This window comes from Solanum dulcamara, chromosome 3 (assembly GCF_947179165.1).
Source record: "Solanum dulcamara chromosome 3, daSolDulc1.2, whole genome shotgun sequence".
Lineage (NCBI taxonomy): Eukaryota > Viridiplantae > Streptophyta > Magnoliopsida > Solanales > Solanaceae > Solanum > Solanum dulcamara.
The window spans coordinates 66,418,765-66,439,633 of NC_077239.1; the positions used below are offsets into that span (position 1 = coordinate 66,418,765).

Sequence of the window (20,869 nt, forward strand, 5' to 3'; positions counted from 1 at the left end):
ACATCGTATAATAATGCCAAGGAACGACAGCCCAATTCACATATCATATAGTAATGTTGAGGAACATTTGTTCTGATCCACGAATCATATAGTAATGCCGAGGAATGTTTGATCCGATCCACATATCATATAGTAATATCGAGGAACATTCGGTCTGATCCATGTATCATATAATAATGCCGAGAGAAAGCTTCACATACTTATGCCAAAGATATGCCAAGAGAAAGCTTCACATACTTATGCCAAAGACATGCCAAGATAAAGCTTCACATACTTATTCCAAAGACATGCCAAGAAAAAGCTTCACATACTTACTACTCTCCATCATATAGAAGCCTTGAGAGGCAATAACTCAACTAGTATAGGAATTCTACCATCGAGAAGTGAATAAGACTTATGAGTCATACTTGGGGTTCTATGAATGGAATTATCTCCACATTTCGTATATCAATCACTTAAGGCTAAGACATGCCTAAAGAAAATAAGGATAGCTTCACATACCTCTTACGAATTACTCTTACACGTTCGCCTCGTTATCTCTTGAACCTATTTAACATGAAAGTAATACTAAGGTTAATGACCTTTCACTTTCAAATTTCCAACTCTACACTCAAGTACTCATAGGAGTTATTTCCTTATCCATTACCCTCAACTAGTTTGTTACTAGTTTCGAATCTACCGAAAATGGGGCAGCATCTCCCCTATAACTTCAACATCCGCGAGATTTCAACTCGGCCACAATATCAACAACCATACCACCACCAATAACCAGCAGCATATTTACAAGTAAATCACTTCAAACTTACATAATACAAGCTCCAAACAACTAGCTCCAAACTACGATACGAAAATAGAGTTTTTTAATCTTTATTTCACAAAATATTTAAACATACCAAACGGAGGGTCATGTGGCTGCAACCATCAGAACCCACACTCTTTTTACAACACTTTAAAGCCTTGCAATACACAACCCAACCAACTGCACCCGCAGTACCACAACGATAACCCACTACTCGACTTCGATTTAGCTATAACCACTTCAATTTAGTTTATTTCTAACATCAATCATCCTTATGAAAATTTTCTAATTCCAACCTTATTTAAGATATGTAATATACCTCATAACAACATCATAAACTCTGATTTGAAAGGTAATCCCTTACCTTGCCCGAAATTCGTCAAACTCGTCAAAACTTTCCTCGGAAGTTCCTTTAGCGCGCCTACAACTTTGTGGTTGCTTGCTAACGTTTTGGTGATTATCCAAACCATAAATTTTCATTACTAATACCTTAATAACATCGTGGTACACCCTAGACAATTAATTCATGGAGTGAAATCAAAGAACTCACCTTTTTTTCCCTTTCCAAACTGTGGTTCTCTCCCTCTCTAGTTTCTTCTCTTCTCTTCTTTCTTGTTCTTGAATTTTCTAGAGGAATATAGAAATTAATGAGTCATAAGATATGTATAAATATAGGCTACTTTAGGGGGGACACATGTCATCCCCTAAGTGGTGACACGTGTCAAACACTAAGTTGTGACACATGTCAAGCCCTTATTGGGCCAACACATCCCTTCCTCCAATCACGGGCTGCCATGTGGAATATGGGGACCACCCCTTTGCTCCAGTTTCTGCCACATCGCACTCTCCCATGCTACCACGTGGCACTTTCTTTTTCCCCTCATGGGTTCATAATCTCATCTTCTTTTATGAATCTATATAATCCTTACTACGTAAGATTGGTATGTACTCCAGTAGCTTAAGTATGTAAGATTTCCAAGTTGGAAGCTTACGTAAATAAGTCGATTCCTACAACTCATTGTTTGGTCTCCAACTTCTTCCGGATTCTTCTAACTCTATTTCCAATCTTCTCTACAATGGGGTATCGCATTCTCCTTTCCTTAGAGTTGTTCGATAGCGTTATACATTATCCGTCTCATATGGTAACTCTTGAGAAGCTTAATAGTTCTTAAGAAGTATTAAGAAGCTTTTAGAAGATTTAAGAAACTTTAGGAAACCTTAAGAAACTTAAGAGGCTTACGATCCTTCCATGAAACTTAAGAGCCTTTCAAGAGACTTAAGAACGCGTTCCAAGGTACAAAAGTATGGGGTATAACACCTTATCCTTGGTCTTAATCAAACAGGCATAAAACTGAGCCTTTCATCCTGATGGGCGACTTCTCTACCTGGTTGCACTGCTCATCGACCTGCATTACCATTACCTTTGCCTCTACAGCATCTCTGATTTTCTCTTTGCCAATCTTGTGGACGTCCTCTGCCATTTCTACCTCCGCCCATTGGTATCACTTCTCCAGTCTGTTATAATACAGAATCAGTCCTGCGAAGGTGGGAACACTCTTTACTTATATGTCCTAGATCTACACAATTAAACTAGCCGCGCTCAAGGAACGTCCTGCTGCCTGACATAAATCAAGCTCCTTAGCCCTCCTGGGTAGGATTCTACTATGGAGTACCTGAGAAAATACCTGTAGAAGTGGGTATGGCTGACTAAATTGGCTAGGCTGTAGTTGGCGGCCTGTCTTATCCTATAGAATAAAATCCGTGAAAGTTACCTGTGCTTATGGGCTTCTTAGCCAAATACTTGGCCTACCCATCCCGTCGTACTCCTTCTACCTTCTTCACAAAATCTATCACTTCATTAAAGTTCTTACCTAAAAAGGTCATATAGACCGAAAACACCTGCAACTGGGATTCAATCCTTCAAAAATGACCGAATCCTCTCTTTCTCTATAGTTACCAACTGAGTAGCATACCTGGATAGTGTATGGAACTTAGTTTCATACCCAGCAACAGTCATACCACCCTGTTCTAAGGCTATGAACTCATCCTTCTTGCGATCCCTTAAGGTCCAGGGTACATACTTTTTCAGGAATAGAGCATGGAATTGAAACCAAGTAAGTGGGGAAAAATTGGCGAGCAGCACTCTACATAGGCCCTTTACTACTGCTTGGCTTTGCCTTGTAGTTAGAAGATCATGAACTCAACCCCATGCTGGTATACTATTCCCAATTTATGCAGCCTCTCATAACAATTATGGATAAACTCATAAGCACCCTACTCTCATAACCATGAAAAAATGAAGGCTTAAGCTTCAGAAACTTATCCAATATATCTTGCTCAGTGTCGATCATTAGTAGCCCTATAAGTGGACGAAAGAAGGCATCAGTGCCTAACATTTTATCTATATGAGGAAATACAGCAGCAAATACCCGAGAAACTGGAGTTGGTGCTACGGGAATTATGGGAATGACTCCAGTACCGGCCAACCCACTAAAAAAGTTCATGATATGCTGGGCTAAAATCGGGTCAAGAGGGGGAAAACCTACAACCCTAGCTTGGGGGTCCTCCACCTGTTCAGAATCTTCTTCTTCATCAACCTCTACATTCCCATCTACCTCTTCTTGGGGTGCAGGAGAGACCTTTTCTCTTGGTATCTCCTCAACTGGAGATTTACCCCTGGCGGGTGCTGCCCTTCCTCAGCCTCTGATGTATCCCCTTCTCCTGCCCATACCTAGGCCACGTCCTCTCAGGGCTGGCTTATTTTCTGGATGATCGGGAGCTATGTGTCACGACCTAACTCCATAGGCCGTGACTGGTATCGGAGTTAGGCACCCATATATACCCTTAGCCCCACTTAGCGTGTTAGCAGAATAAACAAATATAGAAATCAAATGAGAACGCTAGAGAGCATACAGAAGCAGATGTAGCACACGAAGGTCGTTAAGACCATCACAGAACATAAAAGTCCAAAACATCTACAGAACCCACAAAACATATACAGAACCCAAAATGCAAGTCTACAGACCTCTACAGAACATAGCCTGATCATATGATGGGATAGGGACCCATCATACCCTTGACCAACGTGTACAAATATGCAATAGAAAAGTTAGTACCAAAATAGGGCTCCAGATAAAGGAGCACCGTCAAATAGCAGAGTGGATGTCCTAAGCAAGCGGGTCAGCAAAATGAGCGTCTGTACCTGTGGGCATGTAATGCAGCCCCCGAAGAAAGAGGGTCAGCACGGATAATGTACCAAGTATGTAAAGCATGGACTATAATAGGTAAAGCCATTACTAGAATAGAAGGTGCAAAAATGAGCAAAATATCTAGAATATCAAAATGTTTTTCATAACCACAGATAATGTATACATAAAAACATATGCCATATCCAGCCTCTATTATGGGAATCGGTAAATAAATCGTGGTCGCCGCTCTGTCATTGGCGCCACAGCACATCATAACTCCAGAGTAGGGAATATCTCCATAACAAATCATATCATATCAAATGGTCATATCAGATCATATCATATCATATGTGTACATGGCATATCATAACTCCACAAATCAAACCCATGTGCAGGGCGTACCTTCCCCCTTACGTTGGGGCACGGTGAATAATGCAGATAAGTACGCACGATAAAAAAACCTGACCCATTCTCGGTGAAGAAAGCATTGAGGCATCCATGAGTGGAGTAGTGAGAAACTAAATGCACTTTAAATCATTTTTGAGTCTCGATGGAGTTAACAAAGTGAGCTATTATTCAAAAATCAAGACAAGAGTCATATAAAGTACCTTTTAAATATCACTATGAGTTATATCCAAATGGAACTTTTGGAATCATATACATGTATCTAGGCACGATAAAATATCCTTTGGAAAATAAAAAGGTTGGCCATCCTAGCAGCTCTACGAATAGGAACTTCCTTGTAATCATATAAAAGTCATATACTTATTTCATAAAAACCCTTCCAAAAAGGAAGATTAGCTTTATATACTTATGTCAAAACATGCCAAGAGAAAGAACGGTTAGCTTTACATACTTATGCCAAAGACATGCCAAAAGAAGGAATGGTTAGCTTTATATACTTATGCCAAAGACATGCCAAAAGAAGGCACGGTTAGCTTTACATACCTCTTACGGATTACTCCTGATACGTTCGCCTCATCGTCTTTTGAACCTAATTAACATGATGGTAATACTATGGTTATGACCTTTCACTTTCCAATTCCAACTCTACAACCAAGTCTCCATAGAGGTCATTTCCTTATCCATTTCCCTCGACTAGTTCATTACTAGTTCCTAAGTTACCGAAATTCGGGCAGCATCTCCCCTATAACTTCAACATCCCCGAGATTTCAACTCGACCACCATGTCAACAACCATACCAACAAAAACAACTAGCAGCATATACACAAGTAAATCACTTCAACATTACTCAATACAACTCCAAACCACTAGCTCAAAATTACGATATCAAAATAGAGTTTTTAACCTTTATTTCGAAAAATCTTTAACCATACGAAACAGAGGGTCATGTGGATGAAACCAGCAGCAACCATACCCCTGTTTGAGTACTTTCCATCCCTACAAGACGTAATTAAACCACTCCCAACCTGCAGCACCACAACAACAACACACTAATCGACTTCGATTTACCTACTACGACTTTAATTTAGTTTGTTTCTAACGTCAAGCATCCTTATACACTTTTTCCACTTTCAACCTCATTAAAGATATGTAATATACCTCATAACATCATCATAAACTCCTGTTCGAAAGGGAAAACTTTACCTTTTCCGAAACTCACCAAAACTTACCGGAACTTGCCTCAGAATTTTCTTTAGCACAGGTGAAACTTTAGGGCTGTTTGTTAACGTTTTGGGGCTGCTCCAAACCACAAATTTATATTACTAACACATTCATACCTTATTAGTATACCCTATATAATTAATTCACGGAATGGAATCGGAGAACTTACCTTTTTTTCCTCCCAAAACCGTAGCTCTTTCTTCTCTCTAGCTTAAGTTTCTCTTCTCTTCTTTTTATCTAGAACTTTCTTGGAGATAAGATGACTTATAGGATAAATATGAACCTAAAGTCATAAATTTTATATATATATATATATATATATATATATATATATATATATATATAGGCCACTTTAGGAGGGGACACATGTCATCCCCTAAGTGGTGACACATGTCAAGCCCTAAGTGGTGACACGTGTCAAGCCCTCATTGGGCCAAAACATCCCTTCCTTCAATCATGGGCTGCCACATGGCATGTGGGTCCACCATCCTTGCTCCAGATTCTGCCATGTGGCACTCTCTTATGCTGCCACGTGGCACTCCCTTTTGATGCCATGTGGCACCTTTTTTTCCTTCTCGTGGATTCATAATCTCGTCTTTCTTTACGAACTTATGTAATCCTTGCTATGTAAGCTTGGTATGAACTCAAGTAGCTTAAGTATGTAATATTTCCAAGTTGGTAGCTTACGTAAATAAGTCGATTCCTATGACTCATTATTCGGTCTCCAATTTTTTTCGGATTCTTATAACTTTATTTCCAATCTTCTCTACTATGGGGTATCGCATTCTCCCTTCCTTAGAGTTATTTGGTAGCATTATAGATTATCCGGCTCACATGGTGACTTCTAAGAAGCTTAATAACCTTTCAAGAAACTTAAGAAGTTTAAGAAGCTTAAAAATCTTTCAAGAAACTCAGAAACCTCTCAAGGTACAAAAGTCTTTCAAGATACAAAAGTACGGGGTATAACACTATGGGCTGAACACAATTATAGCGAATGTTAACCATCCGTGGACAAGAAAGCAAAGAGTCTAGATATCAATTTGGATTACCAAATAACAATAGGGATCAAGTTATAGCACGAAAGGAAAAAAGATAGCGATATTTTTCTAAAGTCCTGTAGCTTCTCGAAGAAAACTTTACAGACGTCTTCGTACCGTTCGGCAAGATTTTACTCAACTCATTTTGGTACAACGAGATCAACAAACCTAGGGCTCTAATATCAATTTTTTCAAGATCCTGACCCGCCGTGATTGGCACCCACTTTAACCCTCTGGTGGGAGAACCATTATTTTAATCCAACTAAACAATAATGACAAGAGACAACATTTAAAGATGTGAAAACATGTTTAGATAGCGATTTTAAAAAATTGAGTTCCTATAAACTCCATAAGTTATAAAATCAAAAATAATAGTGTGGAAATTTAACACCTAGGACCTAAAAGTTATTGTACTAAAACTTCTACTAACAAGTCTATGGATGGGGATACAACCCCAATATTAAAACATAATGGAAATAAGAGTCTAAAGGCAGGAAAGACCAAGACTTAAGAGACTATAGCCTGAAAGAACTATCTCACTATTGAATTCAGTACTCAACGATCATCTACTTGAGGTCTCTCAACAACCGCCTGAAGATGCCATGTACTCAACAAAAAAAAGCAAGTGCAGTATCAGTAAATAAAACAATGGTGTACTGGTAGGATCACGCGGTTATTCTAGAAAGTAAGATATAAACCAGTACATATAACATAGTAAACACACATGTATACAATCCCTTACAACCTATCATCTCATGAATAGTACATACACTTATACACAGTTTAACAATCTCAATATCAATACACAGTCAAGGATGATTCTATCAAGGAACCTACACTTCACCTATTAGTGTGTCGGAATGTAACACCCGGTTCAAATATTGTGTCGAAACATGACACTCGATCTAAATATGTGTCAAAACGTGAAAACCAATCCAGTTATATGTAGAAACGTGACATCCGGTCTAACACAGCACACTCACAACATAATGAATAGACTCAACACTTACAAATACCAAGAACAGGCTCATTGCATACAGTTGACATTAAGCGGTCATTTCATATAATTCATTTGATCCTTCCTTATTCACATACATATATAAATACAAATGAAGCAGCTAACAAGCACATATGACATATACGGGAAGACAAAATCATCACCTACCTCAAAACCAAGCCTTGAAAACTCTAAACTGTTGGAGTTTTCCCTTTTCGAAGCTTTTCATTTTGTTCTTGGTCTAAAAATTAGTCACACATATGTAAAGGATCAATAAAATGGCCTAATTTATCTAAATTATAACAAAATTCCAACCTTGGCCAACCCTAGGTTACTTCTGGTTTCTTAAGAATGAAGTGGGATAATTAACAATGATTTTGTGATTTTTTTCCATTTTAATTCGCGACTGTCCCTTCACAACGGGGCCATCCCGCTACAGCGGCCCCGCCCTGGCTGGAATAATCTCGCTCTGGCAGGATGCACGGAGATAGAAAGTCTGTGTTTGAGTCCCAAGCTTCCCATTTTGCAACACACCCTCATCCCATGACGTTTTAAGATCTATACTTCACGCCAAGTTCATTTTCGAGAGTCTTACTCGCCCGACTATAATTCCGTAAATCCATACAGGCTCTATATCGTCTTGGATATCAAATCAAATGGTCAAACTAACAATTTAATCTCCCACCCATTACCGAATTACCCTAGGCCTCACCTGAATTAGATTTCGTCCAAGTCTGGCCTAGGCTTAATATTTTCAAGCCACTATCCAAAACATTTCTGACTTGATTTCCTTCTCCATTGGTTTATCCATAATGACGAGAATAGGTCGTTACATTATAATTTTATAAAGGAAAACTACTCGAATAAGCAAATATATACTAGCTAATTAGTTAACATGGCTATTATTTAGCTAATTTACAATTCGCCACTAATATTTAGCGTTAATTACCGTTCGAGTTTGTATAATTGGCACGTTTGTATATTATAATATAATTTGTATAACTTTGTATAATTTAATTGTGAATAATATAATTTGTATAACTGTTTAAAGTTCAAATGTTTGTATTTGTATAAATTTGTTATTTCTAGTTTATATAAAATAACTCAATACCCGCAAGTTATACAAACCCACGAATTATACAACCTACGAGTTATACAAACGAGACATTTTTAACTATAGCTACAACCCGTAAATATGCAAACTATAGCTAAGGAGCATAATTAATTTTATTCTAATGGTTATTTGTGAAATTTTCCCTTTAAAAATAATAATTAGGATAAAAACATATTTACGTAGGGACGGATCTACAGTAGGAGATGAAGAGTAAATATGTGTTTCAAAGTTGAATGATAAGACAAACATGAAAAAAGACATAAATTCCTCCCCGAACTTCTCACTAAAAGTCAGTTACACGCTTAAATTATCATGACAACCTATTATATACCTTACTTTAAAGTGAATTTATTTCTACCTTGACGCACATACAACCATACACATGATAAGAAAGTGTTTCACACTCGCGCCACATCATTACAATGTCATTGCCGCATCAACAATTATGTCAAATTTTAAAAATAATAATTTCATGTCACCCTAATTGCTTAATTTCTTCTTTTATATGATGAAACTCACCATTAAACCACCATCATTATTGCCATTATCACCAAATTCACCATCTCTACGACCATAGATTTCACCACTAACAACCAGATTCTTCACCAGAATCTTCTCACAACCACTGTCATCATAAAAAAATACAAAACAATCGTAACAAATTTAACTAAATTCACCATCGGAATCATATCACCACCATTGAACTCCATCATAATCATAACCACAAATTTCAATATCCACCATCAAAATCACACGAATTTTGTTGCCAATTATCGAAATTAAAAATCATACTACCACTAATTTTATCACCCATCACCAAATCCACCATAATTTATCACAATTACAAATTTCATTCAAGCTCGAAGAAGAGAATAGTGAGAAATAAGAAGTCAATTTATGAAAGAAAATAAAGTTATTTGATAAGATAAAAGAAGGAGAAGAGATGATGAATGACGTGAAGAAAAATAAAAAGTTGGAGGGTTGTCCAAGGAGAATGGACTGTGTTTTCCTTTTGTTTTTTGTTTTTTGATTCACTTACACGCTTTTTTTCTTTTCCTTTTAATTGCCACATCAGGTTCTTGGGTGGAAATAAATTCACTTTTAAGTACTTCAGGTGTATAATAGAATGTCATGATAGTTTAGGCATGTAACTGATTTTTCATGATAAGTTCGAAGGAAAATTTATGCTATTTTTCGACAAACATATCAAAAAAGTATGATAATGGAATAACTATGACCTTTTGCGGAGACTACAACGACAAATATAATCATTTCTGTAAAATGGAAATGTTTCCCTCAATAGCTACAATATTTCAATCAAATAACATCACAAAGGAATTTAATTATTTTCTTGATCTGAATTTATTTGATATTGTTTAACTAGACAAAAGATTTAAAAAAGAAAAGAATTTTAAAAAAAAAATTATGGCTTAAAATAAATTCTAGACACTTAGGTGGCTATAAATTATTTTATTAAAAATAAATTTAAATTAAATTATTTTTAACAATATAAAAGTGACATTCTTTTTAATACTGAACCATAATTCAAATTTCAAATTTTATGTAGCAATATATTTTACATAACATGGCATTGGAAAAAATACAAAGCACTTCCAAATAAAAAGGCACGCCCTTTTATTATAACGAAAATTTTATATGGTATAACAAAAGAGTTGTTGGCCAAAATCATCCTTAAATTATACTCCAAACTTAAATTACATCCTTAAAATATTATTCTTAGCAGAAAACATCCTTCAAGTATTTAAAATTTAACAATTTTCATCCTTCTGCTAGAATTTTTCAGAAAACTAACCGATCCTACAAAAATCAAGTCACCCATTTGTATTTATTATTCTAAAATATGTCAAAAATATTATCATGAACTTTTTGTGCAATTGAGTTTAGCATTACGCAAAATCTTTTAATTAACAGTTTTTTTCATTTATTTTTCATGTGATTTAATATTAAAAAATTACCAGTTGAAATATGTTTCTTATCAATTGAATTTGCTTAAGCGGTGTTGTAGGAGACTTTCACGAGAATGAAACTCGAATGCGAGACATAATCAGAATTTTGATTAATAACTCGAATGCGAGACATAATTAGAATTTTGGTCACCTTAATATCATATTGCACCAAAATATTATTGATCTAACTACAATTTGACTTTAAAAATGTGAATATAATTAAGCTTCAGCTTCTTTCTCTTGGTAAAAGAGAAGAGGAGCAGATCATGTATCCTCACACCTTCATAACATTCTTTGTTTTAACAAGCAATGGTGTCCACGATTTTTAATATTCTTTTTTTCAAGAGCTTTTTATAGCAGGTAATGAATTATACAGAAAAACTTTTTGTTCCATAAATTGCACATGTTTTGTAGGATTCCTTAATTTTTTGACAATATCTAACTGAAGGATGGAAATTGTTAACTTTCAAATACTTGGAGGATGTTTTCTGTCAAAAAATATATTTTAAGGATGTAATTTAAGTTTGAGGTATAGTTTAAGGATGTTTTTGGCCAAAAACTCTATAACAAAATGTATTATGTATTTAATGATTATAGTTATATTTTAAAATAATTATATTTTATAACTATATTTTATTTTCTAACATTTCTCAATCTCGCTCGCCTCTCCCCCTTCCCCTCCCCCACCTCTTGCTCCCTTCTCTCCCTCTACCCCTCTCTCTTCCTCTATAGCCCCTTGTCCTTCAGTATTCTGCCAAATACAATAAATGAATACATAGAAAGAAAAGAGATATTTGTATCAATTATATTAATTTTGTATCTCTCTAATGGTTGTATCAGAAAAGAGATATTTGTATCATCTATATTAATTCTGTATCTCTCTAATGGTTGTATCAACATACAATCTTGTATCAGCATAAACGTATTAGCCTGTATATTTTGAATACAACTTGTATTTTTTAATCGCGGAATATCATGTATGTATTAAATACTGTATTTCTATATTGCAAATGAATATTTGTTAGTGCGCTTCATAAGATACTTTTCGTACGTAGTATACGTGATTTTCCATTTTCAGATTAACGTCCAAGTTATTTAATTTTGAACAAAATGCCAGGTTTCTAAATTTTACAATTATAATTACTCCCCAAAAGAAAGGAATTTCAGACCAAGCCTATGCAGATTTTGTAAGACAAAATGGTCCTAAATTTGAATGAAATAATTTAATTTAAACTTTTCATGTGTTTAGAGTTTGCGCACCTCCCACAAAATTTTGGTTCAAGATGGTTACGGGTGTAAAACAAACATAGCATTTATTCAGGTGAGCAAGTTGCAAACTTAGCCAAGTTTTAGATTTGGTACATCCACTAATGCTCGCCGTAGAGGCAAACCCTATCTTCGCACATACTTCCTTGATTGTTGTTGGGAAGTTGAATCAGAAGCATCGAAGGCTAACCCTATCTTCACGCATACTTCCTTGATTGTTGTTGGGAAGTTGAATCAAAAGCATCGAATGAAAGTGGATCTTTCCAAGACCATTTGCTATTGAATCAGTTGTTGTAGCCAGATGAGATTCTATCCTTTCCTTATAGTCCACAGGATTTTACTCGGGAGAAACTCATTCCTTGGATGAATCATAACTTATACAAAGGATAGCCTCCGTAAGAACGATAATTAATGTAGTGGTCTGCGGTCCAAGATATTTATAAAAAATCCTCAACTATAGAAACTACTAGCAGCATTTATTTGCATCTGGAAAAGTTATAAGCTTTCAACAGTAGAGACTCATCATGAGACATGTTAATGGGATGAACTGTTGTAAAACAATCAAGAGGAACTGGAACAATCTCTAGGCATTGGCCATTCCCAAGGCAACAATACTGCTAAATTCTCACTTTTCTAAACATCATTTGATTGTCCAATTCGAACTTTCACATGTAAATTGAGCTGACAATTCTGAATGCCAGCTATCGGTGATAACTTTAGTAGTCGAGACCCTCGAGATGCCAAAAATGTAATAGACAAAACTAAAAAACAGAAGAAACCAGTGAATGATATATGCAAGAGAGAAATACACCAAGAGAAAAGACCTAACCTCTAAACATTCTACTCCAAATACATGAACATGAAGAAATTTCCGCAACAGAAAGATACACGAGTCTTTCTGTAGATGGCTTAGTCACTCTGTAGCCTTGCAATGTATTGGTCATAGTATTTTGCAGCTCGTTCTATATCTCCAAGCTCAGTATAGCAATCAGCTATTGCTCCATAAGCTTCTGTGCTTCCGGACTCCTCCCCATTTCTTGCCGAGATATCAAGAACCATAGAGTGGCATTCAATCGCTTCCTTGTACTTGCCCTGCCTTTGTAACGATGCCCCTGAGAAATAGATGAAGCTTTGAGGGTCATTACATCATTACACAAACATATACAAGAAAGAGAAACAGCAGCAGTTTGTATGTGGATAAAGTTTCACTTTGTTCTCTGTCCCATCTGATACAAGGACTAAGATATACCAAAGTCTCTTTTTTTTCATGATAATGTAACAAATAAATCTACCAAAATCTCTATATCCAACTTCTAGCGGGATTTAGCATTTTCTTCCGTAGATTAAAAAGAAAATGAGCCAAAAAAAGCAACATGACTCTGTGACAACAAGAAATTAGGAAAAAATGACAACAAGAAAGATGGTTAAGACAGGATCTCATTCTCGGGGAACATACTCATTACATTGTTTAGACATAGACAAGCAACCATAAAAATCATCTCCGGAAAATTCTAGCTATAGATCAAAGAAGACAAAAGATGCATGCATGTGTAATTCTAGTCAATGATGCAGTGCCACATACAGAGGAAATTTCTATTCGACTAACTTCACAAGTCCTTTACTGCCTAACCATGTTCAATCAAGATAATATTAGGCTAAACTAAACAAGGATATCTGACATACCTAAGCCCCTTGCTGCCTTCTTTTCCTCTATAGGGTCTTTTACATCCCGCGCAAGCTCAAGAGCAATTTTAAACTCCAAAAAGGCCTTTTCTAGAGCTTGATTTCTCAAAAAAATCTTCCCAGTTTTCAAGTGAGAAATTAATTCCTCCTTTTTTGGATCAATAATCACTTCACTTTCTGAAATCTTACCACCAACAGGAGCATAACTTAAGGTAGGTGCATAGGACTCTATTTTGGCTTGCCTTCTTAGTGCCGTATTAATCTGGCGGAGCTGCTCATTCAACCGCTGCAATTCTGCTTTTCTCTGACGTGCAACTAGTCCTGAAAGTACAATTAAAATGAATGCACACACGTGTCAAAAGGTGGAGAGAAGAAAAAGTAACACCAAGGAAAGCTGTGAGAAATAACACATGGAAAATATTATTAAGATGTGTATCCACATTATTACACTGAGCACTATTTATAGTCATATTCTAGACAATACTTAATAATTTTTTTCATGTGGGACACTATATACATTTATATTCTAATATTCCGCCTCCTCTAGCTGGTGAGGGACTTGATTAATTGTAGTGAAGACATTTTGAAAACGAGATCTTATTCACTCCTACACCAACTCCCCCGTTTTCGCACAAACACATCATGCTGTTGTACTCAGAGTTGACTCAAACTTGAAATGTTTTTTCTATAAACAATCATGTCAAAATCCCATCCTTTCTGTCAAACAAAAAATGTATGTATATATGTATGTGTGTATATATATATCTTTGCCTCTTCTATGGCGTTGTCTACTTCGTGTATATATATATATATATATATATATATATAAAGGAGGAATGGGCATGTGAAGAGGAGAGACACAGATGCCCCAGTGCGGAGGTGTGAGAGGCTGGCCATGGATGGTTACAGAAGAGGTAGGGGTAGGCCGAAGAAGTATTGGGGAGACGTGATTAGACAGGACATGGCACAGTTACAGCTTACCGAGGACATGACCTTAGATAGGAGGGTGTGGAGGACCCACATTAGGATAGAAGGCTAGTACATAGTCTCGTTATTTTTCCCTATTCGTAGGCGCATTAGCGCATTACAACTTCGTGTGTTCTAATTTCTGTTATTTCTATTATTTCTGTTATTATTTACTACTTTCTATATTTTGATTACTCTATTTTATGTATGACACTTTCGTTATTTATTTTTCCATAACACTTTTAATTTCTTAGCCTTATCTGACATTTTTTTTATGCTTTTATTGAGCCGAGGGTCCTCAGGAAACAGCAGTCCTACCTTGGTAGGAGTAAGGTCTGCGTACACTCTACCCTCCCCAGACCCCACGTTGTGGGATTTCACTGGGTTGTTGTTGTTGTTGTTGTTGTTGTATATATAAAGGAGGAAGAGAAGAGATCTTTAGACACTAAGCACAGCCATACCATTTCCACTATGTTCTCTTAGCCTAATCAAAGAATCTTGTCCGAATAATTTTTTGGGGGGATAGTTCTTGACTTGTCCCGATTTTTTTTTATTAAATATAGAGTGAAACGAGCACAGATGGACCAGAATGGATATTGAGGATCCATATGTCAACCTCAGAGACATAGTTCTTGAATAGGCTCATTCTTATAGCTTATGGCATCTATAATGGCCATTTCCACGAACATACATAGAGAATTCTGATGGCAGCTGTAAACGTCATGCATTAAATAAGATATTCGTCAAGTGTTCTGGCAGATGAACGGCCGAATGAAATGGACATATTAACTCCTGGAATCTATACTGTGATGTACTTTAATGCATCAAAATCTTTCAACTTCTCTTCATTTAATCCAAATTCTGTCTCATAGACTTAAGTTTTGTGAAGAAGTATGGCAATGCAAGTCTCAAACATAACTGGTCTTATGATCTCATCCAAGTTGCTTGCTTATGTAATATTTTGAATGCCTCGAAAAAAGTTGTAGTTTCTGCATCATAAGGTATGTAATTTTGATGTGAAGTTTATGTTCATGCTCTATGGTTATAACTTGGGTCTATGATTTAGCGCTTCATCTAACCACAATGACTTTCTGTCATTTCAAAGTTGAAAACCCCCAACTATGCAATAAAACAATGGAAGTGCTGAACATAAAGTACCTTACCTCCCACAGTGGCCCCAATAAGGGCAACAAGCAGCAATAATGGCATATTGAAAACAGTAGTATCGGCTTCACATGTTTGAGCCAAGGCGTCTAAAGGTGTAGTCATCATCAATGCATTAGTCACGATTAATGCAGCTGCAGGGTATCTGAACTGCAAAATTTCCTGCCATGTGTAATAACAATTGAAATTGAACTAGAAAAGGAACCCAAGAAATTAATTCTAATTACTGATTATATACCTTGCATTTTCCACTAAAATAGCACGAGTTTTATCTACTCTAACATAATAAGAACAGAACAGAGCCAGCGAAGGAGTGTGTACACAGCTAATGAATGGTTTAGAGCAAGAAAATTGGTTGTAAAATGACATCACTGTCAGACTATAACATGTCTTCCCCAAGTTTCATAACTTTGCAGTGGAATTAGGTAGTGACGAGCAATTTGGACATGATGTTAGTAGAGAATATCTTATAAAAACCTTTGACATTTTAGCTTGATTGCCAGTGAGACCAATACTATGGCAAGATGAATCTTCACCAGATAATTTGAAATCATTGCATACATCTATCACCTAACGGTAGTTGTGATATTTCTTGTGGAAATAATCGTTCTGACAACAACTACAATCAATCTGTTGTTGATTCTCAGTGATATTATAGCATTTTTGCCTAGTTAATTTAGCATTATTGCACTTCTACATATGCTTTGAACACAATGAAATCCTTCCATCTTCTATTTTTTTGTTAATAACTGACCGATTAAGACCTTTCTTCTTCTTCTGTTTACATTTCTTCTTCTACAAGCCTCTCTAAACTCTAGGTTCATCTTCCTTCTTCAAGATCAAGTGGCGGGTCATAACATTATTATTCACTTTTCTAATAAGATTCAATAAAAACAATAATACACCTAGTGTAATCTCACAAAGTGAGACCTTTGAGGTAGAGAGGTTGTTTCTGATAGAAGCTCGGCTCAACAAAAAACAATCCAACAAAAGTAGTAACGGAAGTACAAGAAACAACCACTAATGACAAAAACAACAGATAGTAACAAGAAAAGAAACTAAAACAATATAATATGATAATTGAGGTACAAGAAATCAATATGTAGTAACAGAAATCGAACTACAAGAGGCATACTACAACCACTTATGTGATCGGACAGCAAGACAACGCACTTCTAACTACTAACCTTCTATCCTATCTAATAAGACTCCACCAAGTTTGCCCAAAAAGGGCCAAGACCGTCGCATTTTGAAATACTAGAACAAAAAGAAGCAATTTTGCAACAGACCCATGAACTAAAACATCGAAGTAAACAACCCCAAAATCCTAAAAAGCAAAATTCAAGTCACCTTGAAATCTATGTGGATGCATTTTGAACCGTTCTTGGTACGTTTATGGAAGAGCTTCTGTGGTAGAACTTCTCCCCATTTGCTACTGATATGCCCAGACTCCAAAAGAATGCATTTAACAGGAGCAGATTTGAAAGGATCAGAGAGAAAATGAGTCTGTGAAAGAAGCCATTGCTTCACCATCATCGTCATCTTCTTGAAAGTTGCTTAAGCTTAGATGATTTTTCTGTGTGGTCTGAGGATAAGATATGCCGTTTCCCTTTTACTTTTGCCCATTGCAAAATGGTAATTATTGGATTATTAGTATCAAATTCAACTTAATTAAGAGTTATTCAAACTTTGAGTATGTCATCAAACCACAGTATCTTAAAACCACGGCCATGTCATCTGCTAGCCTAAAATATCCTCAACCATGGTACAAAATTATTTTTCATCCATTTATCTATCTCTAAATACCTTTAATGTCAACGTTTTAGCTCGAAAATATTTTCGTTATTAATTTTTTGACTCATATTTAACCTTATTTTTAATATCTTCCCATAAAATTATTAAATATTTATGTATTATGTTGCGTAATTTGATTGGTCCAAATTTTAACTTTTTCTCAAATAAATAATAAAAATCACATATATTTCATATTTTGACCCGATAAGTTTGAAAATAATGTTAAAAAATTATTAATTTAATGATGTATTCCTATTGGCCTATTTTAAATCGACCTCAACTTTATTATAACACAACTCATAACTGAGAATCCAACTAGAACTCATACTTGCTCCGTCTAATTGTCCATCTATAAAAAGATTCTTATTTTTTATTAATATAATTTTTTCTATCAATTATACAATTCTCTTGTTCATTCTCTTTTTTTTAATCTCTTATTCGTAATTAGGATATAACATACTCAAACTTGCAATGAACTTACATGTTCATATTCTTTTGATTTTATTATTATTATGGTAGGGGTGGAAATAGGAGAAAAGGTTATTTTCATTCTTTTATTTTAAATTTGCGGTACACACAAAAAAAAATGCAGGATACATATATAGTTGCTTAATGGGAAAATGCATAAATTCCCCCCTGAAGTTGTAGCGAAGAGTCAGTTACACACTTAAACTATCGGCGACCTATTACACATTTAAACTATTCAAAAGTAAATTTATTACACTCCTAAAACTAACGTGGCAAAAAAATAAAATAAATTAAAATAAATATAGCGCTTAGACACTAAAATTAAAGTAAAAAAAATTAAAAAAGCAAAATCACCCCACTCCCCACACTTTCTTCTTCACACCCACCTACACTCTTCTTCTTCACACCCACCTCTGTTTACTCCCCATTTTGAATCTTGATTTTTTTCTTTCAAAACCCATTAAGAAGAAGATTTTGATGGAAAAGATGATTGGGGTTGGGATTGTGGGGGAGGTCGGATGGGTGGTTAATAATTAGGAGTTAATTAATATAAAATATAGTTGATAAAAGAAAATTTAATTAATAAAGAAAAGAAAAGAAAAAAATATAAAAAATCGGATGGGTGGTTAATAATTACTTAGGAGTTAATTAATATAAAATATAGTTGATAAAAGAAAAGTTAATTAATAAAGAAAAGAAAAGAAAAAAATATAAAAAATTGGATGGGTGGTTAATAATTACTTAGGAGTTAATTAATATAAAATATAGTTGATAAAAGAAAAGTTAATTAATAAAGAAAAGAAAAGAAAAAAATATAAAAAATTGGATGGATGGTTAATAATTAATTAGGAGTTAATTAGTATAAAATATCGTTAATAAAAGAAAAGTTAACTAATAAAGAAAAGAAAAGAAAAAAACATTAAAAAATAAAATTTCTGACGTGGAGGCAAGTGTAATACACCTTATACTGTGAGAGTAGTGTTATACGTCTTAGGGAGGGTAATAAATTCACTTTTGGGTAGTTTAGATATATAATAAATCGTCATAATAATTTAAGTGTGTAATTGATTTTTCGGTACAACTTCAAGGGAAAATTTATGCCTTTTCCCTTGCTTAATTAAATCATCTTCCATCGAACTAATTATTTCTATGTCAATGTCACTGTTATTTTTCTCCTTTTTTTCTCCCTTGTTTTGTCATAAGTTGAAAAACAAATGGTGCACAAGAATCAAGAGAAAAATAAATGGCAAAGAGAGAAAGTGGAGGGACTTTACCCAAGAAATGGGTCAAAAAAATGGAAAGATCGGAACATGGGAATAGATCTGATACCAATACGGACTACCTATTTCAATTGTTGTGCTTTCTGAAATTGCATACCTATACAAGGGTTCAAGTTTCGATCGATATTTGCGGAGTTGATTATCCCTCTCGAAAACAAAGAGCAACGACGAAATGAGAAGATGAGGTGCCTCGGGCACCCCCATTTAGAAAGAAGGGTCGAAGGTTTTGGGCCTGTAGCTTTCCCCGTCCCCCCTTCGTCGGGCGGTGCTTGTGTGGAGGGTGCGCCACCTGAAATCGGGCTTGAAGCTCTCACCTTACCAACAAGCCGAGAGCTGATGGCTGTTGGTCACGACTACTATCAAAAAGCTCCTATGAAGAGTTCATAATTGCATAAAAGGAGTCAAAGTAGTGGCTGCGGCGCGTTGAGGCACTTCTTCGACGGTCCCCGTACGCCTGGCCTGCCGGCCCGCTCTGAAGAATTCATGATTTATATATGTTTCAGGCCGGTGAGAGGGAGTGCGGAATAAGGATTGATTTCACTGTATCCATCGTAGCCCACCCCATCTACCTATTGTTATTGTCGGAGGTCAATTGTTGCTCCCTCTCTCGAGATTGCAATCCCTACGTTTTTCAATTCCCAGAAGCTCTTAGCTACTCAGCTATACTATAGGCTCTAAAGGCATTACTGCTTGTAGTAGAGAAAATGCTGATAGAGGGAGGACCAATATATACAGTACACGACAACTTTCTAACTACACCTCACTATAGCAGGAAACTCTTTCCCGAATACGACAGATGCAGAAGTGGCTAAAGAAGTCGGAGGAAGAAAGTAGTTGGACAGCTCTTCCCGTCAGATGGGATGCTCTAGTTGCTGCTGGCTGTCGACGAGGAAGAGTCAACTAGCGATGCCAGCTTCTGAAAAATCTTTCTTACAAGTAAGTGACTACACGTTCCTCATAGCATTAAAGCATTAACTCCCCTATCGCTTCGCTCGACTAAGTACTCCCTTATCATGTGTTTTCTGGTCTGAATGTGGATATGAGGGTAGGGACTTTCCGTAAGCGAGAACGAGCTTTTTCTAGTTGTTCAATAGCCCCCCCACGCAGTTCCTCTGAACTTACGCCCTTGGGTACTTTACATAATCTGAAATGAGGAAACTCCTAATGCGAAGGTAGACTTCTATTACAGGAAGAAAGCATCTTTAAGAGAGGAACCAGATGTATCACTCATCCCGCTCCCCACGGAGCGGTAAGGAGTCTTCTTGTGTGTTATAATCTTTACGGGAATGAATCGCATATGTGTCAATTGGGCGGTCTGTGGACTTTTGTTGCTCTCCATGGAGCTTTTTTTTGGTCTAATAGGTTTCATGTTACGTCAATTCGAGCTTGGTCGTGACTGAGTCTTGGTTGATTAGTTTGCCTTTTCTTGGTCTGGTGTGGCTAACAGGCGACAGAAGGATGACGGCTTTTTATTGGGAACGTAGCGTAGAAAGGGGTTCTTCCGCAGCGTTCATCTTTAA

General features: G+C 36.0%; 1 protein-coding gene across 2 annotated transcripts; it reads right to left on the reverse strand.

Annotated features, from left to right (window-relative positions):
• Positions 1 to 12,563: 12,563 nt before the first annotated feature.
• On the reverse strand, positions 12,564 to 17,504 carry LOC129882720 (protein FLUORESCENT IN BLUE LIGHT, chloroplastic-like). 2 transcript variants are annotated; one of them, XM_055957142.1, is made up of 4 exons: positions 17,158 to 17,504; positions 15,807 to 15,969; positions 13,678 to 13,998; positions 12,564 to 13,106 (listed from the first exon to the last, which is right to left on the reverse strand). In XM_055957142.1, exons 1-4 carry the CDS (start codon positions 17,347 to 17,349, stop codon positions 12,904 to 12,906), a joined length of 879 nt encoding a protein of 292 aa, XP_055813117.1. In that variant the 5' UTR covers positions 17,350 to 17,504; the 3' UTR covers positions 12,564 to 12,903. The 2 variants fall into 2 exon arrangements, with proteins under 2 accessions (XP_055813117.1, XP_055813118.1); XM_055957143.1 differs by having other exon boundaries at positions 15,807 to 15,957; positions 17,158 to 17,443.
• Between the last annotated feature and the right edge of the window lie 3,365 nt (positions 17,505 to 20,869).